At 43.9% G+C, this 24832-nt stretch overlaps 3 protein-coding genes across 7 annotated transcripts in view; all 3 read right to left on the reverse strand.

The window, feature by feature from the left end:
- Window positions 1-12609, reverse strand: part of LOC132402639 (histone H2A type 2-B-like) — a 30595-nt gene extending 17986 nt beyond the window's left edge. The window contains exon 1 of the mRNA XM_059985556.1: window positions 12063-12609. Within this exon, the coding sequence (XP_059841539.1) occupies window positions 12063-12439 (377 nt within the window). The 5' untranslated portion in view covers window positions 12440-12609. The remainder of the gene's footprint in view (window positions 1-12062) is intronic.
- The window catches only part of LOC132402641 (histone H2B 1/2-like), a 164152-nt gene that overhangs the window by 84470 nt on the left and 54850 nt on the right, over window positions 1-24832 (reverse strand). For 2 of the 5 annotated variants that reach the window (XR_009515022.1, XR_009515025.1), the window contains exons 3-4: window positions 13904-14135; window positions 12856-13045 (exon numbers count right to left, since the gene is read on the reverse strand). Coding sequence is in view for 2 of the 5 variants with exons in the window: in XM_059985558.1 (XP_059841541.1) it covers window positions 13459-13833 (375 nt within the window). In the remaining 3 variants the exon portion in view is untranslated. Of the gene's footprint in view, window positions 1-12855; window positions 13046-13160; window positions 14136-24832 lie in introns of those variants that run through there. The other 3 variants (XM_059985558.1, XM_059985559.1, XR_009515023.1) reach the window with 2 other exon arrangements.
- Window positions 355-1265, reverse strand: LOC132402450 (histone H2B 1/2-like). Its single transcript, XM_059985300.1, has one exon. It carries the CDS (start codon window positions 1088-1090, stop codon window positions 716-718), a length of 375 nt encoding a protein of 124 aa, XP_059841283.1. The 5' UTR covers window positions 1091-1265; the 3' UTR covers window positions 355-715.

Raw genomic sequence — 24832 nt, forward strand, 5'->3', positions numbered from 1 at the left:
CACGTTTAATACAAGTGTAACTAATATGGAAAAAGTGTCTAGGAAATTAATTCGCAGATTTCTTTCAAGTGATAAACTCTCTGAACTAAAGAAATCGCTTTTGTTCGTCGTCGGTCATTATGTGGACCCGATCAGGTTATGAAGATATCGCTTTCTCAGACTGCGACCGGTTTGGCCTGCCGATTTAACAAATTACTCGCAGACAAAAGGTATCTGTGAAAAGAACAATGAACCAGTTCACATCTGGCACTGAAATGGAATTCATAGTCAGAATGGGAAAGACATTAATCAATCAGATTCCCCACACCTATTAAAAATCCGCTTCACAGATATACAATTTGTAACGACCGACAGAAGAGGGGGCGATGGTTCCGTGCGCTCGATAGAAAGGATGCAACAAAAATCTCGGCAGTCGGCCGATTAACGTGAACAGAATTTGAATTAGCTCATTGAACTTCGGTACTTCATTCAATGGCAAAGTATAACTTTTAGTGACTGAGTTTCCTGTTTTGTCAGTGGTTATTTGCAATTACTTGTAACATTTTTTTTCGCAATCGTTGTTGGAAATGTGTGAGGTACAATTTGTAATTTGTAAGCAGAGAGGCGAAGGAAGGAGTTATGCTTCCGTGTTTACGGGAGGAGTAACTCTTTCAGTGAATCTGTGAGTGGCTCTTAAAAGAGCCGTTGGGTTTCCGCTTTGTTCTGTCCGCACTCTTCACTTGGAGCTGGTGTACTTGGTCACCGCCTTTGTCCCTTCCGACACGGCGTGCTTGGCCAGCTCCCCGGGGAGCAGCAGGCGCACGGCGGTCTGGATCTCCCGGGAGCTGATGGTCGATCGCTTGTTATAATGAGCCAGCCGGGAAGCCTCGCCCGCGATGCGCTCGAAGATATCGCTGACGAACGAGTTCATGATGCTCATGGCCTTGGAGGAGATGCCGGTGTCGGGGTGAACCTGCTTCATCACTTTGTAGATGTAGATGGAGTAACTCTCCTTCCTCACCCTCCTGCGTTTCTTGCCGGACTTGCCCGATGGTTTGGGCAAAGCTTTCTTGGCGCCCTTCTTGGGAGCGGATTTCTGCGCCTCGGGCATTTCTTCACTCGGATGCAAGCGGTGAAATGAACAAACAGCGCTCGGAGCGAGGTTTAAATAGGCAGCGCTCACAGCGTTATGCTAATAAAGAATGGAGAGCACGAGCATTTCCATTGGTTGATTAAGAAACGAATCACTCATCAGATTTATTCCGATAAATCCTATGATCGGATATCAGAGCGAAGTTTGTAGCCAATCCGAAGATAGGTGGAGGGGCAGATAGTTCTGAGGAAACTAGTTTAGAGAAGCTACAGAAGGATTTAGACATATTAGGACAATGGACAATGAAATAGCGGATAGAATACAGTGTCGGGAAGCTTATGGTCCTGCAAATTGATAGAATAAGTCAAGTAGGGTTGACTATTTTCTAAATGGAGAGAAAAAAAACTGAGATCCAAAGGGATTTGGGAGTCCTCGTGTTCGATTCTCTAAAGGTTAATTTACAGGTTGAGCTGGAGGTGAGGGAGACAAATTCGATGTTAGACCATAAGATATAGGAGCAGAATTTTGCCATTTGGCCCGTCAAGTACAGTGCTATTTTATCATGGCTGATCCATTTTTCTTCTCAACCCCAATCTCTTCCCTTCTCCCCCCACCCCTCCATATCCATTCATGCTCTGACTAATCAAGAATCTATCGACCTCTGTCTTAAATATACATAAAGACATGGCCTCCACAGCTGCCTGTGGCAATGAATTCCACAGATGGGGAGGAATGGAAAAGAGGGGATGATATTGCAAGTTTAATGGGGGAGACTATCACTGCAAGAATGAGGGAGGGTGTCTCGGAATGTTCTTTACATGAGACCACATGGGCAGATCTTAGAAACAAAAGCACATTCATGTTGCTGGCATTACACTGCAGACCACCCAGCTGTTGGTGGGAGATTGAGGAAGAGATCTGCAGAATGGGGTTACAGTTGCCAGGCATTCATAGTAATATTAATTGGACCTGATTTGTGTGGAAAGATTGGAGGTGGAATTTTTAAAGTGCACCTGGGAGAGCTTTCTGTGTCAGTACGTTGATAGTAAGGAATACGCAGGAAGGTAGATGAGGTGTCAGTGGGTGCAGACTTTAGAGCTGGGGAGCATAAACGGGGAAGTTTCAAAGTAGTTCTGATTCAGAAAGCTAGATGGAAATTAATTGTCCGAATTGAAGACAGAAATCTCATAATCATAAATTTATTCAGCACAGAAACAAGCCCTTTGGCCCAACATACACACCACTTGTGCTGCCCAGCGAGCTAGTCACATCTGTCTGCATTTCACCCATAGCCATCTAAACCTCTGCTCTCCATGAACTAATCGAGATGGATTTTAAATATTGTGATCATTATTTCAGGCAGCTGAATCCATTTATGCACCAGATTGGGCATGAAGGAGCTGCCCCTTGTATATTTAGCCTCCCATCATAAAGCTGTGTCCTGTTGTTTTTAGCACCCCACCCCTGGGAAAAATACAACATGCTTTCACCCTGTCTATGCTTTGCATGCTCTTAATACAGACCTCTATCAGGTCACTCCTCAGTCTCCCTTGTTCCAGGAATAAAATCCTGGTCTATACAATACTTCTGTCAGACTCAGTACCCCAAGTTCAGCCAATATACTGGTATATCTTTTCTGCACTCTTTCTAGTTCAGTGACATCTTTGCTAAGCAGAGTGAACAAAGTGGTATCATCGATGTCTTAACTGTAACATAACTTCCCAACATAGAACAGAAACAGACTCTTTGACCCATCCAGTCCATGCCAACCTGATCTTGTACCTAGTCCCCTCTACCTGCACCTAGTCCATAGCATCCAAGCCCCTTTCATCCATGTTTCTATACAACATTGCCTTAATTATTACAATTGTATGCATATCTACAGCTTCCGGTGGCAGGACGTAGTAAGGGAAAGGTGAACAGGATTTGAGGGTTTGGATGAATGAGGAAGAAAGAATACTTCTGGATTGTTGCAGGATATTTTATTAGAGTATAATAAGTGATAAGAAAAACATAAAGGTATACGAAACACCAAATCTAAACAATGATGAAAATATTTGATGAAAGTACAAGTTCTACTAAGTGATACAAAGTATTATTAAAGCAGCATGCAGAGTAGTTGATACAGTAGCAAGTCTCATGGCCTTCTGCTTGTTGAGGACTTCGATTTGTGATGACTCATCTGAAGAATCTTAGATATCCTTGGCACCATATCATGATTCGGTTCGGAGGACTGCTATGCCTGATGCCTTTGAACAAGAATTCCTACGAAATGTAGGGGATTTGGTCCAGTACGTCACAGGTAAAGCCCTCCCAACCACTGAGCATGTCTACATGAAAGACTGTCATAGGAAAGCATCATCCATTGTCAGAGAACCCCGCCACCCACATCATGCTCTCTTCTCACTGCTGCCATCAGGTAGAAGGTACAAGAGCTTCAAGGCTCGCACCACGAGATTCAAAAATGGTTACCATTCCTCAACCATCAGGCTCTTCAACAAAAGGGGATAACTACACTCATTTGCCCATCCGAAGAGATGCTCCCATAAACAATGATATCTCTTTAAGGACTATATCTCATGTTCTCATTATTTATTGTTATTGCTATTATTTATTACTATTTATTTAGTAACTGCATTTGCACAGTTTGCTGTCTTCTGCACTCCGGTTGATCTTTCATTGATCTTGTTATGGTAACTATTCGATAGATTTGCTGAGTATGTCCACAGGTAAATGAATCTCACCATATATATGGTGACATATATGTACTTCATTAATAAAATTTACTTCAAACGCTTGAAATCCAGTGATATCACTCACTGCTCAGTTACATATTCAAGAAATCACTCACTTCTTTTCTACTCACATCAACAATTTTAAAACTAACCATTTCTTCATGTTAAATGTATAGGGAGGATTATACAGCTTTCATTGAATTAGTCTCGCCTGTTTCCAAGAATCTTATCAGCCAAGATTTTGCTAATCTCACTGGTTGCACTGAGAAACAAGCTGTTACATTAATGGATCAGCATGTGGAATTATGACATTGTAGCCAGTAGTGAGACTTGGTTTCAGAAGGAGAAGGACCGGCAGCTCAGTGTTCCGGGATTACATTGTTTTAGACATGAGAGAGTGGGGGAGGTGGCATTATTGGTCGGGGAAAATATCACGGCAGTGCTCAGGCAGGACAGACGGCAGAGCTCATCTGGTGAGGCATTATGGGTGGAATTGAGGAATAAGAGAGGGATGACCACATTAATGGTATTATATTATAGACTACCCAATAGTTAGCAGGATTTAGAGGAGAAAATTGTAGAGAGGTTGCAGACTGTTGCAAAATACAGTACATGAATTTGTGATAGTAGCTGATTTTAACTTTCGACATATTGATTGGGACTCCCACACTGTAAAAGGGCTGGATGGGTTAGATCTTCTCAGATGTATCCAGGAATGTTTCCTTAATCAAATAAGTCAAAGTAACAACTAGAGGGAGAAGGATACTAGATTTCCTATTAGGGAATGAAGTAAGGCAGGAGACAGAACACTCTGTAAGGAATGTTTGGCATCTAATGATCATAATGTGATTAGTTTCAAGGTAATTATTGAAAGGGATAGGTCTGGTCCTCAGGTTAAGATTCTAAATTGGAGAAAGGCTCACTTTGATGGTATCAGAAAGGATCTGGCAAGTGTGGACTGCAACATGTTGTTTTCAGACAAGGGTGTGTTTGGTGAGTGGGAGGCCTTAAAAAGTCAAATTTATGAGTATCAAGTTTGTATATTCCTTTCAGAATAATGCTAACAGCTTTAGGTTTTTGAGAAATATTGGGATTCTGGGTCCTAAGAAGAAGGAGGTGCATAACAGATAAAGGCAGGCAGGCACAAATGAGGTACGATGAGGATAAGAAATGCAAGAGAACTCTTTAGAAGGAGATCGGGGGGCTAAAAAAAGGCATGAGTTTGCTCTGGCAGACAAGATGAAGGAAAAACCCAAAGATTTCTACAGATACATTAAGAGCAAAAGGAGTACAAGGTTCAAGTTGGTCCTCTTGAAGATCAGAGCAGTCATCCATGCATTGAACCAAAAGAGATGGGGAAGATCTTAAATGGATTTTTAGTATCTGTATTTACTTGGAAGTTGGGTATGGAGTCTTTGAAGTGAGCAAAAACAGCAGAGAGGTCACGGATCGTATACAGATTACAAAGGAGGAAGTGTTTACTGCCTTGGGGAAATTAGGGTGAGTAACTCCTCAGGGTCTGACAAAGTGTCTCCTTGGACCTTCTGGGAGGTTAGTGCAGAAATTGCAGGGGCCGTAACAGAGATATTTAAAACGTCCTTGGCAATGGATGAGGTGCCATGAGATTGAGGATAGCTAAAGTTGTTCCATTGTTTAAGGAAACCAGGAAATTATAGACTGATGAGCCTGATATCTGTTAGGGATAGTGGGAAAATTATTGAAAAGTATTCTAAGGAACTGGATATATGAGTACTTGGATAGATGGACTGATTAAGGATAGTCAACATGACTTTGCGTGTGGTAGGTCATATCTAACCAATCTTATAGAGTATTTTGAGGAGGTTATCAGGAATGGTGATGAAGGAAAGGCAATGGATGTTCTCCTCATGGACTTTAGCAAGGCCTTTGACAAGGTACCATATGGGAGATAGGTCATTTGACATTCATGATAAAGTAGAAAATTAGATTAGACATTGGCTTCACAGGAGAAGCTAGAGAGTGATCGTAGATGGTTGTCTCTCACAATGCAGGTCTGTGACTAGTGGTGTGCTGCAAGGACTGGTGCGGGGTCTGTTGATGTTTGTCTTCTATATCAATGATCTGGATGATAATATAGAAAACTGGACCAACATTTGTAGATGACACCAAGATTGGTGGCATAGTTGTCAGCAAGAAAGGTTATCAAGCTTTGCTGTGGAATCTAGACCAGCTGGGAAAATGGATGGAAAAATGGCAGATGCAATTTAATGTAGACAAGTATGAGAGGTGTTGCAGTTTGGGAGGACAAACCAGGGTAGGAATTACATGGTGAGTGGTAAGGCACTGAGAAATATGGTAGAAAGAGGGATCTGGGAATATATAATTCCTTGAATGTGGTGTCAGAAGTAGATAGGGTTGTAAAGAGAGCTTTTGGTACATTGGCCTTCATAAATCAAAGTACTAAGTACAGGAGTTGGGATGTTATGTTAAACTTGTATAAGACATTGGTGAGGCTTAATTTGGAGTAGGGTGTGCAATTCTGATCACTTACAAAGATATCAATAAGATTGAAAGAATGCAGAGAAAATTTACAAGGATATCGCAAGGACTTGAGGACTGAGTTATAGGGAAAGGTTGAATAGTTTAAGATTTTATTCTCTGAGTGTAGAAGAATAATGGGAGATTTGATAGAGGTATACAAAATTATGAGGAGGATAGATAGGGTAAATGCAAGCAGGAGTTTTCTACTGAGGTTGGGTGAGATTCATAATAATAATAACTTAATCTATAAAGCACTTTTCATGAAGATGATGTAGTTCAAGGTGCTTTAGAATGGGATAAGAGTACAACCATGAAAATAAAATAAAAAATAAAAACAAACACGAAAATAAAAGACAAGAAGTTGTTGGTTAAAAGCAAGGTCAAAGAAATAAGTTTTATGCCGGCAGTTAAAAGCATCAACTTAGTCTGCATTCCTTATAACTTTAGGTATTAAATTCCAGTTTAGGAGCATAGTTCAAAAAAGCTGACCTGCCAATTATCTTCTATGGAAGATTTTTAAAATCTAAGAGACTGGTGTAAGAAGACCTGAGAGCTCAAGCAGGATGAAACATCGCTATAATGTCACCCTTCACCCTGCTACAATCCAGCGAATGAAGAGTTGGCCTGGCCAACCTCTACTTATGCCTGAAGTCCACTTGTCATGACAACATCCTTGCAAATCTTTTCTGTAATAAAGTGACCAGTCCTCCATGTATGGTTTCAACAGTGACTTATGCAACTGCAATATAATGTCTCAACACTCACAGATACACATTCAACATTTCAGGAACAGCTTCCTCCCCTCCATTATCAGATTTCTGAATGGATACTGCACTGATGAACACTACCTCAGTATTTTCCCCTCTCATTTTGCACTATGTATCTACACAGATCATAGAATAGTACAGCACCAGAACACAATGTTACATTCATTATTTTGCCAAACCAGTTGAAAAGCAAATCTAATCTAATCTAATTATATATATAAATAGATAGATAAGTTACACACACACACTTCTTTTTGGCTCCAAAGGTGGTCATAGCTGAAGTGTGGTGGTGGGGACGAGCTCCCACTGCTAAACAAATGCTCTTCATGGCGTGCGACTCAGCTTCTGACAACCAAGTCCAACTCCTGGCCTTCACGTGTGTCATAGTTCTTATGCCCAGCAGAGCTGTTCTCACTGACAGGAGAAGGGGCAAAGGCGGGCCACTGGCACCTTAAAACCGGTTGCTCTGGGTAGATGGGGCTCGTTAATCATGGATGGTAGCTCATCTAGGAGAGGGAAAACTCCAATTTCAAACCTCCGCTGCCTTGCAGCTATACCCACTCATGGGAAAGGCTTCGGGAGTAAACCCCGAGGAAAAATCCGGAGTCGGAGTCCCGAAGGCGGCTGACCGCTGTACCCAGCACCGGCACGGCAGCTCCTGCGATGCTGCTGGCATCAAACTGTATTGACTTCCGTCGTTCCTTTGGACCCGTCATCAGTATGGGGGGGGGGGGGGGGGTCCCACTGCATGGGCAACAAACAGACAGATCTCCATATCAGCTTTACCCTGGCTTGCGCCCTGGAGAGCCCACTCCAGCTTCGACCAGGAGTGCGGTACCCATGGTCAACCACGACCGACAGAGGCCACACACACACTTCTTATGCAATTTATAGTATTTTTATGTATTGCAATGTACTGCTACCACAAAACAGCAGATTTCATAACAAATGGCAGTGATATTAAGTGATGTCATTTCAAGAGGACTATAATAGAAAAACAAGGATGTGATGCTGACTCTCATAAGGCATTGATTAGACTGCATTAGAGTATTGTGAATGGTTCTGAGCCCTTTATCAAAGAACAACCTAAATGGAGAGGGTCCAGAAGAAGTTCACGAGAATGATCCTGGGAATGGAAGGGTTAACATATGAGGGGTGTTTGATGGCTCTGGGCTTGTACTCTCTGGATTTAAGAAGAATGAGGGATGATATCATTGAAACCTATCAAATATTAAAAGGCCTAGAAAGAGTGAACTGGTAGAGAAAGTTTCCCATAGTGTGGTGCGTAGGATCATTCAGAACAGCCTTAGAATACAAGGACATTCCTATAGAATAGAGAGGAAGAGGAATTTGTTTTGCCAGATGGTATTGAATCTGTGGAATTCATTGTTTTAGATGGCTGTGGAGGCCAACTCATTTGAGTATACTTAAAGTGAAGGTTGAAAGATATTTGATTAGGAAGAGCATCAAATGTTACAGGGAGAAGGCAGGAAAATGGGGTTGAGACGATAATAAATCAGCCGTGATGGAATGGCAGAGCAGACTCGATGGGCCAAATGGCCTAATTCTGCTTCTATTGTCTTGTGGTCAATGACCTGTGGAAAGTGTGTACAGACGTGAAATGTCAATTCTGAACCACAGAAGCTGTATCAGGCCTTGACTACAATCACCACCTCAAAAGCAAAACCAAAGGACATATCTGAGAAGGTTTTGCTCAACAAAACACGGAGACATCCTCATGAACTTCCACAACTTCCGACAACCCTGCTATTCTGTGTGTGTATCCTTCAGGAGGGTGAACTTCTGTAAATTTATTATTTTTTCCATTTATGTTCTCACCTAAATCACCAATGCATATGGCAAACAGCGGAGCACAGTGCTCCAATCTAAAACAGGAAGTGAGGAATCAAAAGAGACCAAGGATGTAGGAGAGAAGACCTATCAGAGGGTCTCAGGGACTGGAGGACATTACAGAGTGTGAGGCTACAGAGTAATATAGATTTATCTATCCATGAATTAATATATAAACCCATCACTTCATGCTCCAGAGAAACAGACCCAGCCTGCCCTAATCTGTCCTTGTAACTCAAGCCCTCCAGTCCCAGTGAAACATCTTTGTGAATGTTTCCTGCACGCTCTCCAGCTACGTCACCTCATTCCTATAACTAGGTGACTATAACTGCATACAATACCCCAAGTACAATCCCACTGACATCTTGTACAGTTCAACGTAACATCCCAACTCCTGTACTCAGTGGCCTGACTCTAAAGAAGGCAAATGAAGTCAAGCACTACTTTGTCCACCTGTGTTGGCACTTCCTGGAATTCTATCTGGAGGTCCCTCTGTTCTGTAACAAACTCCAGGGCCCTGACACTTACAGTGTAATGTTGTGCCCCAGTTTAACTGACTAAAAGGCAATTTTTGGCATGTGTCCTAATTAAATTCTACCTGTCACTTCCTTGCCTAATTTCACAGCTGATGTATGTTTTATTGTAATTTGAACAACCTTCTTCACTGTCCACTATACCTTCAGTTTTGGTGTCAACTGCTAATTTAGTAAATACCCTGCATATATTCTCATCCAAACTATGACAAATGAAACACACAACCCCTTCCCCAGCAGTACATCTGGTCACAGCCCACCGGTCTAAACAACTAGTGTGAGCGCACAAAAGAGGCCACTGGTGGAGCAGTGCAGAGCAGTGAGAGTTTACCAGATTAGGAGGAGGTTACAGAAAGGGGGGGGGAGTGGGGAGGATAGAGAAGGGATGCAAGTCCAAGGATGAAAATTGGAAACCTAAGACAAGGAGTTGGTACTGTTCCCAGGGTAGTAACCCAGAAGCAGACAGGCTGATGTCCACATTTGAGGTGCAGTCAGCTCAACCAAATTCCACCAGTCCTCTTCCACATCCAGATGGCATTGTCACCTCCCAGTAAATACAAAGAAACACAACAGAATCAGTGAGAACTCACACCAAAGATAGACAGACAACCAAAGTGCAAAAGACAATAAATTGTGCAATTCCAGAGAAGAGAACAAAAAGTAATAATGATAAATAAACAATAAATATTGTAGAGTCCATAAAAGTGCAGTTAAACCCTCTGGTTCAAGAGTCTGATGGTTGAGGGGTAATATCTGTTCCTGAACCTGGTGATAAGGACGGCTTTACCAGTGATGTACTAGGCTGTGTCCACTACTTTTTGTAAGCTTTTCAGTTCAATAGCATTCGTGTTTCCATACCAGGCCATGATTCAGTTACTATACACATCTACAGAATTTTGTCGATTTTTTAAGTGACGTGCTCAATCTGAGAAAGTAGAGGTGCTGCATTTAAATGGCACTTAGGTGCTTGGACCAGGACAGATCCTCTGAAATGCTAACAGGGAGGAAATTTAAAGTTGCTGGCCCTCTCCATCTCTGATCCCCTGATGAGAACTGGTTCATGGAACTCAGATTTCCTCTTCCTGAAATCAATAACCAGCTCTTTGTTTTTGCTAATACTGAGTGAGGGACTGTTGATGTGGCACCACTGGGCTAGGTTTTCAATCTCCCTCCTATATGCTGACTCGTTGGTTTCAGTCCACAACAGTGGTGTCGTCGGCAATCTTAAATATCGCATTGGAACTGCACTTGGCCTTACTGTATAAATTGAGTAGAACAGGGGGCTAATAACACTGTCTTGTGGTGCTGATGGAGATTGAGGAGGAGATGTTGCCTATACAAACTGACTGGGGTCTGCGATGATGAAAATCAATATATGCAACTTAACTGCGCAGACATTCCAGGGCTCACCGAGGGGCGAATGAATTGTCATCCGCTGTTGGCCTGTCATGGCGGTAGGCAGCTTGGAGTGGATCCAAGTCGCTTCTCAGGCAGAAGTTGATATGCTTCATCACCACCCTCCCAAAGCTCTTCATCACAGTGGAAGTGCCACCAGACAATAGTCACTGAGGCACGTTTTCCCTAGGAACCGGTATAATGAAAAGTCTGCTTGAGAACCTGAGATTGGCGAACGAGAGTAAACACCTCAGCCCGGGTTAGCACAGGTCTTCAGTACTCAGCCGGGGACCCCTTCAGGGCCAGATGCTTTCCGTGAGTTCATCCTCCTGAAGGATGCATTCACGTCGGCCTCAGACGCCGAAATCAGAGTCGTTAGGGGACTGTCGGAGTTCGTGAAGGTGCCTCCATGTTTTGTAGGACAAAATGAGCATAAAAGGCATCCAGGAGAGAAATTTTGCGGTCGATTGCAGCTGTTCGACCCGTATTTTACCTGAATTTCAGAATTCCGGCTCTCTGCTACTCCCCTCCCTGCTAAATGCGGTAACTTCCGCCGATCACGTCAGGTGTAAGAATGTGGACGGTCTGAAACGCCAAGTCCGCACTGTGTATTTCGGCAAATGAAGAACAGCCCTCCACACAAACCTTTTCTCCTAAGCACAAAACAAAGGCTCTTTTGAGAACCACCCGCTGCCTCACAAAATGAAGCAGTGAACCGGAGCGGAAATAGATAAAAGTTTGTAATTTATTATTTTTAATATATTTGTCGATACCCTGACGGCTTTTCACTCTGGATTCTGAAATTAGATTCTCTCAAGTATATAGTGGAAAACCTTGTGCCTGTCTGTCCAATTTCTTTGTTACAATCTAAATCGGCATAATGGTCGGCGCCAAGTGCGGTTCAGTGTAGAGAACAAAATCCATCTCTCTGGAGACTGGCTGAGGTTGGGCTGACACACAGCGGTGTCTAGGCACCGGGATGCCAATCCCCTACTCCCTCCCAGCCACCGCTCGGCAGACTTATGGAACAGGCGGCTTTGTGAAATTAATGGCGGATTATGAACCCGAACCCGTTCGACGCGGTTGGGGGTTTTCTGCTCACGGTAACCGCACAACAGCCCTTTCACAGACACTGTGAGCGGCTCTTAAAAGAGCCTTTGGGTCACTGGGTCAGAATCTGTCGCTTCACTTGCTGGCACCGCCGGTTTTCTTGGGCAACAGCACGGCCTGGATATTGGGCAGCACCCCGCCCTGAGCGATGGTCACCCCTCCCAGCAGCTTGTTGAGCTCCTCGTCGTTGCGGACGGCCAGCTGCAGGTGTCTGGGGATGATGCGGGTCTTCTTGTTGTCCCGGGCCGCGTTACCAGCCAACTCGAGGATTTCAGCCGTCAGATACTCGAGCACGGCAGCCAGATAGACCGGGGCTCCGGCACCCACCCGCTCAGCATAGTTGCCCTTTCTCAGGAGCCTGTGAACACGGCCCACCGGGAACTGCAGTCCGGCCCGGGACGAGCGAGATTTGGCCTTGGACCGAGCTTTGCCACCGGTTTTTCCTCGTCCAGTCATTCTCACAATCTCAGCAATTACTTCACAGACAATGATGAAATAGGCCAGCCCTCGCCCTTCTTGTAGCTTTTGGGGGAATGCAGTGAAATGTTTATGATTGGTGGAGAGAGTAAATAATCCAATCAAGGAGCAGCCTCATTCACCACTCAGGAGACAGCAACAGCAGAAGCGCGAAAACTAACCGCTCATTTCCTAACAAAAATGAAATTTGAAAAACCCCGCCAAAATCCTTTGTTCAAACCTAATCTAAATTCAAATTATTCCAGATCCGTTTGTCCTCTTATTCACCCCATTACTGAAGTCCGGTACTTTACATTTAACATATGTGTAGTTGATATTGAAACCGGGTCTGAGGATTTAATTGGCCGAAATCTTTCTATTCATAAACGCTCTGAACAAAAAAAATAATTTCTCACCTTCTGCTGCGGTCGGTCATTGTGTGAACCTGATCAGGATATGAACAGATCGCTCTTCTCAGTTGAGACTGGAGTTTAGCCCGTAGTAATTACATGATTCAATTACATTATTCAATTCCATAGATGCTGCCTGACCCGCTGAATTCCTCCAGCATTGTGTTGTTCTGCACCGGCAAAATATCTTGTATATCTGTAAAATAACCGCGAACCAGGTCATGTCAGGCACTGAAATGGGATTCAATTAAATTGCCAAAATGGGCCAGAAATTAATAAACCACATTCCCCACCGCCATTAAATCAGAAACAGTGATTATCCGCTTCAAAGATACGATTTTAATAACCGGGAGAGACAGAGGAGATTTCCGTGTGTGTAGTAGAAAGAATGTAACAAAGACCTCGGGATTACATCGAACAGTCGATTGATTAACATGGATAGAATCTGAATTAGCTCATACAAAAAGGAAACGAATTTCCAGATTTACTTCAATTCAATGGCTTTGGGGCACTGATTAATGCTAAACATTACATATTAACTCTTTCAGTGAATCTGTGAGTGGCTCTTAAAAGAGCCGTTGGGTTTCCGCTTTGTTCTGTCCGCACTCTTCACTTGGAGCTGGTGTACTTGGTCACCGCCTTTGTCCCTTCCGACACGGCGTGCTTGGCCAGCTCCCCGGGGAGCAGCAGGCGCACGGCGGTCTGGATCTCCCGGGAGCTGATGGTCGATCGCTTGTTATAATGAGCCAGCCGGGAAGCCTCGCCCGCGATGCGCTCGAAGATATCGCTGACGAACGAGTTCATGATGCTCATGGCCTTGGAGGAGATGCCGGTGTCGGGGTGAACCTGCTTCATCACTTTGTAGATGTAGATGGAGTAACTCTCCTTCCTCACCCTCCTGCGTTTCTTGCCGGACTTGCCCGATGGTTTGGGCAAAGCTTTCTTGGCGCCCTTCTTGGGAGCGGATTTCTGCGCCTCGGGCATTTCAGCAGTCGGTTCTAGACGGTGAAATGAACAAAATCCCCTCGGAGCGCGGATTAAATAGACAGCTCACCCTGCAGATGCTAATAAGGATGTCGAAACTGAACATTCCCATTGGTTAATTCTGGAAACAAATCGCCCATCTGATTTATTCCGACAAATTCTTTGATTGAAACGAGAGGAAACCAATCGCTATCGCTCGCTCCAACAATCAGAACCCGTCCCACTGCCCGATGCCGGGTCCAGAAGACAATATGGACTGGGAACCGTGCCGATCTGGTGCAGAAAGACCGATAAGTTTGGGGCTGAAATTAAAAAAGACAAATGTAAAGTACTAAAGAAGATGGAATTTTTTAAAAAAGCACACAATGCAATTACCAATTAATAAGATCGAACAGTGGGCAAATAAATTTAAGCTGTTAGTAGCTAAAACACAAGTTAGGTGTTTTACAAAGAGGATCAATAGACCTCAGTTTGAAATTGTATTGCTAAACACTTGACGAAGTGTCAGTGGTAAGATTTCTTGGCATGTGGCTGGATAACAAGCTGACATGGAAGCACCATATCAGTAAAATAATTGCCAAATCTCATGTGGATAGGGTGGTGAAGAAAGTTTTTGGTATGCTGGACTTTATAAAGCAGAGCATTGAGTACAGGAGTTGGGATGTAATGTTAAAATTGTACAAGGCATTGGTGAAGCCAAATTTGGAGTATTGTGTAGAGTTCTGGTCACCGAATTATAGGAAAGATGTCAACAAAGTAGCGAGAGTACAAAGGAGACTTACTAGAATGCTACCTGGGTTTCAGCACCTAAGGTACAGAGAAAGGTTGAACAAGTTAGGTCTTTATTCTTTGGAGAAAGTTGAGGGGGGACTTGATAGAGGTATTTAAAATTATGAGGGGGATAGATAGAGTTGACGTGGATAGGCTTCTTCCATTTAGAGTAGGGGAGATTCAAACAAGAGGACATGAGTTGAGAGTTAGGGGACAAAAGTTTAAGTTTAACACGAGGGGGAACTTCTTTACTCAGAGAGGGGTAGCTGTGTGGAATGAGCTTCCAGTAGAAGTAGTAGAGGCAGGTTTGATGTTGCCATTTTTAAAAAATGACAACTTTTTAAAAAATTGGATAGGTATATGGACAGGAAAGGAATAGAGGGTTATGGGCTGAGTGCAGGCATGGATTAGAAGGGCCAAGATGGACTGTTTCCATGCAGTAATTGTTATATGGTTTATATGGTTAAATGTAAAAGAGCATTAAATATCCTAGGTGTCTGTGTGGGTATTCTTGGGGAGATACATCAAAATCTCTGTTGACTTTATATATTTGTTTAATTAGATCTTTACTTGATTATGGCTGTGTGGCTCATGGATGAGCTTCATCTTCAAACTTAAAATGTTTGGATGAGATACAAGCTCAGGCTTTAAGACTGTGTTGTGTTGCGGTAAGGTCATCTACTGTTTCAGCTTTACTGTCAAATGGGTCGATTGCTCTTACAGTTGCAGAGGATATAGTTGTTGTTAACATACTGGGTTAACTTGAGGGGGCAGAGGAATGATCACCCTGTCAAAAGTGTGTTGGAAGACTGTTGGGAACATCACAAGAAGAGTGTTTTTATTTTAGGGGATTATGGCAAGACTGTGGCAAAAGCAGAGATACCTTTACAGAATACATGAAACTGTTGGATTGATGGGAAAAGGGAGTAAAACAAGAAGGGAAAGGATTATATTGATGACTTAGAATTGGGCATACTATGCTTAATTATTCCTTACACCTTGTTGGACAATATCACTCTGGGTGTGTAGGTAATGTCATCATTATGAAATGGTTGAATAAATTATTTTACAATGTGAAGCATACAAGGTTAAAAGAAAGCAAATGTGAGCTGCACTACTAGTTTCGAGGGTTGACAGTCTTCACTTAAAAACGTTACCAAGTCATAGAAGTGACTTCAATTTAATTCACAATATTGTCTTTCATTATTTAAAATCCCTAGGGCTTTTTCGTGTAATTTAGTTTTCAGTTAATAAAGAACAAGTAGGGGGTTTTATTTCCAAACTCTCTACACCTCATTCCAGTCTAATTGGTGGTGGTAATGCACCTTAAGTTAGACTGCCAACCACCATTAAAAGTCACACAATCAGAAGAAGAAGCACACAATCAGATGAAAAATTGTAAAGTAATACACTAATTTGTTTATTTCTCACAAACCAGCCAAAAACCAAAGGAGAGAATTAGCATTTAGAACATCAAAATCTACAGCACAATACAAGCCCTTCAGCCCACAATGTTGTGCTGACCATGTAACCTACTCTAGAAACAGCCTAGAATTTCCCAGAAGAGACAGCAACATTGATTCAAGGTCCAGACATCAGTCTTTCATGCACCAGAGAAACAATCTGTGTCTTTGCAAGTTGGCTTTCAGTGAGTTCTCCACCAACACAAATCACCAACAGATGCAAGAGCAGGAAAAAAGCCATTCAAACCCTCAGCCCATTCCTCTCCCCCTTGACTGAACCTGCACACTCCATGAGTCTGATGGTCCCTCCAACTATAACACATCCCTTCACTCATCCAAAGAACTAATTCCTCTCCTTACGGTGCCCCACTGATCAGCCTGATGAGTCTGACTTTGCTACATCATTTCCTGAGTTCTGCATTGATACTTTCAAATACCAGGCAATTCCTGCTACAGAGAAGGCCAGCAAAGATCTTCCAGTTGACAACTTACAATATCAGATATGCAAGGGTTTGAACATTCTTGTCTACAGGGCAATATTGGGATATCTTAAGCTTGGCATGATGCTATTCCCAAGAGCCCACTGGAGTTCAATTTTCAAGTGATTTCTCACTGTCTGATGCTGGAAATTTCAATCCCTCTTCTTCAACAGGAGGACAGTGAAAAGCAGCCTGCCTTTATTGCATGGTTGTCTAATTGTGCAGTAATACATTCAACAATTTTTCTTGTACTCCACTGTGGAATTAAGAAGCAATGTCAGATAATCCCCAGATCCTTTCTTCTCAAAACTGAGTGTCTGGATCTGATCTCCATTTCCCTGAGTCAGACCTACATTGGCAGCATAGTGCACAATTCCTGTCTCTGTATCCTGCAGAGACCAACACATGTAACACCGTGCAGACACAGTGGGAGAAGGTGACTGCATGTGCACAGAAATACCAGGATGCTAGCTATGTCTACCCTACCCACTCACCCTTTTCCCTCCCTCTCAGGAACAGACCCTGTACTCAATCTCACTACGAGCTGGACTCTGCTGCACGTCTGGACCCGGATCTCACAAATCACTGAAGTAACATCGACAAGGGACATCTATATTCCAGTCCTCTCTCCAGAGTCCAGAGGTGGTGAGGAACATCGAGTTACAGGAGCCGTATGTGGACATTGGAACTTTACTAATTCTTTTTACACAGAGGGCGCTGGGAACCTGGAACGTGCTGCTGGGCTGTTGTTGGAGGCAGATTCGATGGAGTGTTTAAAAGTCCCAGATCGGTACCTGAATGGGCAGAGAATGGAGGGATATCCCTCTGCATCCCCCCTTCCCCACATTCACATCCCATATTCTCCACTCCTTGCCCCCTTCCCATTCTCACTCCACTCCAGAGACTCCGTTCGATCCTCCGATCACCCCACCGGCCCCATCCTCAGCTGTTCCACCCTCACCTCCTCACACTGACTACCTCCCTCCACTGCACTCTTGTCCCAAAACAGGGTTCTCAACCCTGTAATGTCAAGTGTCCCTCTGCCTCCGGAGACACCGCTCAAACCACTGAGTCCTTCCAGTGGTTCGAGAGATATGGATACTGGAATCTGGAGCAACACTCAGACAGGGTGGGGTGAGAGGTTATAGCAATAGGGAGGTGTGTAGGGGATGGAGGGGGTTAGAAAGATGGGGAGGCGTATAGGGGCTGGAGGTGTTACAGAGATAGGGAGGGGTGAAGGGGCTGGAGGGGGTTACAACAACAGGAAAGGGTGTAAGGGCTGGAGCAGAAGTAGTTAATGTGGAACAAAGAAATGACAGACAAACAATAACTATTTCATGAGTGTCAGTGCAGAAGTGAGTGTAGTCATTATTAGTAAGGAGAAAGTGCTGACAGGTCTGAAAGTAAATAAGTCATTGGGTCAGATGCATTCCATCCCGAAGTTCTGAAAGAGGTGGCTGAAGAGATTGCAGAGGCATTAGTAATGATTTTTTAAGTAATACTCAAGTCTAGCAAGGTTCTGGAGGACTGGAAAAATTGCATATGCAAAAAAATATAAAGTTATAGGCCAGTTAGCCTGACTGCCCTTGAAGGTGGGTAAGATATTGTAGTCCCTTATTAAGGACGTTTCAGGGTATTTGAAGGCACATAATAAAATAGGGTGTTGTTAGCATGGTTTCCTTCAGGGTAAATCTTGCCTGAAAATGTGTTGGAACTCTTTGAGAAAATAACAGGCAGGATAGACAATGGAGAGTCTGTGGATGTTGCTTACTTGGATTTTCAGAAAGCCTTTGTCAAGGTGCCGCACATGAGGTTGCTAAAGAAGATAAGAGACCATGGTATTACAGGAAAGATTCTAGCATGGGTAAAGCAGTGGCTGATTGGCAGAAGGCAAAGAGTTGGCTGCTGGTGACTAGTGGTGGTTCACTGTGGCTGTTATAGGAACGGCATCTTTTCACATTATATGTCAGTGATTTGGTAATGGAATCGAAGGCTTTGTGGCCAAGTCTGTGGACAATATGAAGATGGGTGGATAGCAGGTAGTGTTGAACCCTTCCATTTACAATATGAAGATGGTTGTTTCACAGGTAATGTGAGTAAGCAGGAAGATGGACTTGGACTGCAGATTAGCAGAATGGACAAAGATTAGGCAATAGGCAAAGAATTGGCAGATGGAATACAGTCTCTGGAAGTGTATGGTCAAGCACTTTGGTACAAAGAATAAAGGTGCGGACTATTTTCTAAATGGGGAGAAATTTCAGAAATGGGAGGTGCAAAGGGACTTGGAAGTCTTTGTGCAGGGTTCCCTAAAGATTAACTTGCAGGTTGATTCGGTGGTAAGGAAGGCAAATGCAATTTTAGCATTCATTTCAAGAGGACATTGAATATAAAATCAAGGATGTAATGCTGAGAGTTTATAAAGGCATTGGTCAGATCAGATTTTGGGATATTGTGAGTAGCTTTGGGCCCCATACCTTCTTTGTACTTACCTTCTCTCTACATTACAACGTGGAATACAAAAATCTCTCTCCATCATTTATTCTGTGGATTACTGAACCTTACTAATTTGCCATCCTAAGACTTTAATAATTACTTCTAAGCTTGATAGTTACATATATAGACAATAGAAAGTAGGTGCAGAAGTAGACCATTCGGCCCCTCAAGTCTGCACCGCCATTCTGAGATCATGGCTGATCATTCACTCGCAATACCCAGTCCCTGCCTTGTCCCCATATCCCTTGATTCCCCTATCCATCAGATATCTATCTAGCTTCTTCTTGAAAGCATCCAGAGAATTGGCCTCCACCGTCTTCTGAGGCAGTGCATTCCACACCTCCACAACTCTCTGGGAGGAGAAGCTCTTCCTCAACTCTGTTTTAAATAACTGACCTCTTATTCTCGATCCATGCCCACTGGTACTGGACTCTCCCAACATCTGGAACATATTTCCTGCCTCAATCCTATCAAATCCTTTAATTATCTTAAACGTTTCAATCAGATCCCCTCTCAATCTCCTCAATTCCAGCGTGTACAAGCCCAATCTCTCCAATCTCTCTGCGTAAGACAGCCCTGCCATCCCAGGAATCAACCTAGTGAATCTACGCTGCACTTCCTCAATTGCCAGAATGTCCTTCCTTAAACCTGGAGACCAAAACTGTACACAATATTCCAGGTGTGGTCTCCCCAGGGCCCTGTACAAATGCAAAAGGACATCCTTGCTCTTGTACTCAATTCCCCTTGTAACAAAGACCAACATTCCATTTGCCCTCTTCACTGCCTGTTGCACTTGCTCATTCACCTTCATTGACTGGTGAACTAGGACTCCTAGGTCTCTTTGCATTTCTCCCTTACCTAACTCTACACGGTTCAGACAATACTCTACACTCTTTTTCCTGCTTCCAAAGTGGATAACTTCACATTTATTCACATTGAATGACATCTGCCAAGTATCTGCCCACTCACCCAGCCTATCCAAATCTCCCTGTATTCTCCTAACGTCCTCTTCGCATGTCACACTGCCACCCAGTTTAGTATCGTCAGCAAACTTGCTGATATAGTTTTCAATGCCCTCATCTAAATCATTGACATAAATCGTAAAGAGCTGTGGTCCCAATACAGAGCCCTGTGGTACCCCACTAGTCACCTCCAGCCAGTCCGAGAAACACCCATTCACTGCTACCCTTTGCTTTCTATCTGCCAACCAGTTTTCTATACATGTTGAAACCCTGCCCCCAATGCCATGAGCTCTGATTTTACTCACCAATCTCCTATGTGGCACCTTATCGAATGCCTTCTGAAAATCTAGGTACACAACATCTACTGGCTTACCCTCGTCTAACATCCTTGTTACACCCTCAAAAAACTCCAACAGATTAGTCAAGCATGATTTGCCCTTGGTAAATCCATGCTGGCTCGGACTAATCCTATTTCTGCCATCAAGATGTGCCACTATTTCGTCCTTAATAATGGACTCAAGCATTTTCCCCACGACTGACGTTAGGCTAACAGGGCGATAGTTCTCCGTTTTCTCCTTCCATCCCTTCTTGAAAAGTGGGATAACATTAGCCACTCTCCAATCTTCAGGAACTGATCCTGAATCTAAAGAACATTGGAAAATGATTACCAATGCATCCGCAATTTCCTGAGCCACCTCTTTTAGAACCCTCGGATGCAGACCATCTTGATCTGGGGATTTATTAGCCTTCAGTCCTACCAGTCTACTCATCACAGTTTCTTTCCTAATGTCAATCTGTCTCAATTCCTCTGATATCTTATGACCCTGGCCCATCCATACATCTGGGAGATTGCTTGTGTCCTCCCTGGTGAAGACAGATCTAAAGTACGCATTAAATTCTGTTGCCATTTCCCTGTTTCCCATAACAATTTCTCCCAATTCATTCTTCAAGGGGCCAACATTGTTCTTAACTATCTTCTTTCTCTTCACATAGCTAAAAAAGCTTTTGCTATCCCCTTTTATATTCCTGGCTAGATTGAGCTCATACCTGATTTTTTCTCTCCGTATTGCTTTTTTAGTTAAGATTTGCTGTTCCTTAAAACTTTCCCAATCATCTGTATTCCCACTCATCTTAGCCCTGTCATACTTCTTTTTCTTTAATGCTATACAATCTCTGACTTCCTTTGTCAACCACTGTGGCCCCTTCCCCCTCTTTGAATCCTTCCTTCTCATTGGAATGAACTGCTTTTGCATCTTTTGTATTATACACATAACACTGTTAACTTTCGTTTATTTCATTGTTACTATATTATAAGTAAATACTCATGAACATAGTGGTTTTAACATTAAACCCGGACTCAGTGTGAAACCTCTTGTTGCTGATTTGTTTCTAAAACATTACAGTTGGTAACAGACCAGAGGGCACAGCCTCTGAATATAGGAACATCCTTTAGAACAGAGATGAGGAGGAATTTATTTAACCAGGGAGTAGTGAATCTGTGGAAATCAACGCTAGAGACTTTTGTGGAGGGAAGGTGAATCAGCTATGATGAAATGGTGGAGCAGACTCAATGGGCTGAACGGGCCAGTTTTACTCCTGTTTCGTGTGGTCACAGAGACAAAGGAATGCAAGGGCTGAGGAGGGTTACAGAGATATATAGAGACAGGAAGGGGTGTAGGGATGGAGGAGGCAGCAGAGACAGAGATGTGTAGGAGATGAAGGGGGTTTCAGAGACAGGGAGAGGTGTAGGGGATGAAGGGGGTTACAGAGACAGGGAAGGGTGTAGGGGATGGAGGGGTTACAGGGACAAGGAGGGGTGAAGGGGATGGAGGGGGTTACAGAGAGGGAGGGGTGTAGGGGATGGAGGGAGTTACAGAGACAGAGAGGGGTATAGGGGATGGAGGGGTTACAGGGACAAGGAGGGGTGAAGGGGATGGAGGGGGTTACAGAGACAGGGAGGGGTGTAGGGGATGGAGGGGGTTACAGAGACAGGAAGGGGTGTAGGGATGGAGGAGGCAGCAGAGACAGAGATGTGTAGGAGATGAAGGGGGTTTCAGAGACAGGGAGAGGTGTAGGGGATGAAGGGGGTTACAGAGACAGGGAAGGGTGTAGGGGATGGAGGGGTTACAGGGACAAGGAGGGGTGAAGGGGATGGAGGGGGTTACAGAGAGGGAGGGGTGTAGGGGATGGAGGGAGTTACAGAGACAGAGAGGGGTATAGGGGATGGAGGGGTTACAGGGACAAGGAGGGGTGAAGGGGATGGAGGGGGTTACAGAGACAGGGAGGGGTGTAGGGGATGGAGGGGGTTACAGAGACAGAGAGGGGTATAGGGGATGGAGGGGTTACAGGGACAAGGAGGGGTGAAGGGGATGGAGGGGGTTACAGAGAGAGGGAGGGGTGTAGGGGATGGAGGGGTTACAGGGACAAGGAGGGGTGAAGGGGATGGAGGGGGTTACAGAGACAGGGAGGGGTGTAGGGGATGGAGGGGGGTTACAGAGACAGAGAGGGGTACAGGGGATGGAGGGGTGAAGGGGATGGAGGGGGTTACAGAGACAGGGAGGGGTGTAGGGGATGGAGGGGGTTACAGAGACAGAGAGGGTGTATAGGGGATGGAGAGGTTTGTAGAAATCAGAAGGTATGTAGATGCTGCAGGGACTTGAGGAGGATGGTGTGTAGAATCTGGAGGGCCGATTATAGAGCCAGAATCAAGTGTAGGGGAGGATGAGGTTGTGGAGACAAGAGGGAGTATAGGGGCCAGGGGAAGGATGTGACTGTAACCCCCTCCAGCTCCTACACACCTGCTGGTCAGAGAACAGTTACATAACCTGTGTGTTGCTCCAGGTTTTAGCATCCACATCTCTCGTGTTCCCAATGGAGGGACCTGGTGGTGTGAGCGGCATCTGTGGAGGCTGAGGTACACTCAACGTTACAGGGGAGAGAGCCCTGTGTTGGGATGGAGTGTGTAGGGGAAGGAGGTCGTTGGTGTGGAGTGGAGGGGGGGATCAGCTGAGGGACGAGCTGGCGGGGCAATCGAAAGACCAAACTGAGACTCTGAGTGGATTGAGAATGGGAAGGGGCAGGGAGAGGGGTATCTGGGATGTGAAAGTGGGGGAAGGAGGGCAGAATGGATATCTCACCATTCTTTAAAAGTTCATGTGCCAAGCACCATTTTAAAAAAAAAATTATTTAATGCAACTAATAAAAATTCATAAATTTTGCAACATATGTGAGTGATGTTAAACCTGATTCCGACACGGGTCTCTGTTGTGGACTGAAAGTGGGAAGGGGACAGGGAGAGGGGAGGGAGCAGAGGGCAGCAGAGGGACATTCTGTAATGATCAACAAACCAATTGTTTGCGATCAAATGACCTTGCATGTTGTCTCAAGGCCGGGTGTGACTGCAGCCCCACCACCTCGCCACGCACTCCTACTCTACCACCTGTCCCATGCCCCTCCCACGGCGCTCCAACTTCATCATTCCCAAATCCTTGACAAATATTTAAAGTTCTCCATCTCTGAATAAATCAGGCATGAGACTCCATAGTAAAAATAGTGTCTCGGCCCCCCAGTCGTACAACAATACAGAAAGGGGTGAAGTTCACCTATGATTTGGGATGAGAAGCTCCGCATGTTGAATACATAGGTCATAGTCTAGACTCACCCACTATAGGAAACATTCTCCCCACATCAATATCTGAACGTTCAATGAGATACCCCCCACCCTTCCTCATTTTTCTAACCTCCAGCGAGTACAGGCCCAGAATCATCAAATGTTCTTCATATATTAATCCTTTCATTCTGGAATCATTCTTGTGAACCTCTGGATGCTCTCTAAAGACGGCATATCTTTTCTTAGATAAGTGTCCCAAAGCAAAGCTACTCAGGTTTTCCACAGTGAAGACAGACATAAAATACTTAATAAGTTCGTCCATCATTTCTTTATCCCCATTACGACCTCTCCAGTTTCATTTTCCTGTGGTCATTTAGCCACTCTTGACTCTTTTACACCATATATTTGAGAAAAACTTTGGAATCTTCTTTTACATAACTGGCTACTTCAGTTTCATATTTCATCTTTTCTCTCCTTTTCGCTTTTTTAGTTATCTTATGCTGGTTTTTAAAAGCTTCCCAAACCTGTAACTGCCCACTAATTTCACTATATTATATAACCTTAATTTTCCTTTTACGCTGTCTTTAACTTCCCTTGTCAGCCATGGTTGCTTCATCCTCCCTTTAGAATATTTCTTCACCTTTGGGATGTATCTATGCTGCACCTTCCAAATTTCTCCCAGGAACTCCAAAGTTCAAAGTATATTACATACCTTTTGTATGTAACTTTCAAGGTATGTAATATTTGTTTTTACATTCAAAGTAAAGTATGGATATGTCACCATATACAACCCTGAGATTCATTTTCTTGCAGGCATACACAGTAAATCCAAGGAACATAATAGAATCTATGAAAGGCCACACCCAACAGGATGGACAAGCAACCAATGTGCACAGGACAACAAACAGTGCGATTATGAAAAATAATAAATAAATAAGCAATAAATATCAACAACATGAGATGAAGAGTCCTTGAAAGTGAGTCCACAGGTCGTGGGAACAGTTCAGTGATGGGGTGAGTGAAGTTAAGTGAACTTATCCCCTCTGGTTCAAAACCCTGATGAGTGGTGAGGTCAGCCATTGTTGTTCTGCCATCAAACCCACCAGTGTCATATTCCAATCAACTTTGGCCAGCTCCGCTCTCATGCCTCTGTAATTCCCTTTACTAATCTGTAATACTGATACATATGACTTTATCTTCTCCCTCTCAAACTGCAGGGTG

The sequence above is a fragment of the Hypanus sabinus genome, chromosome 12 (genome assembly GCF_030144855.1).
Source record: "Hypanus sabinus isolate sHypSab1 chromosome 12, sHypSab1.hap1, whole genome shotgun sequence".
NCBI classification, from domain to species: Eukaryota; Metazoa; Chordata; class Chondrichthyes; order Myliobatiformes; family Dasyatidae; genus Hypanus; species Hypanus sabinus.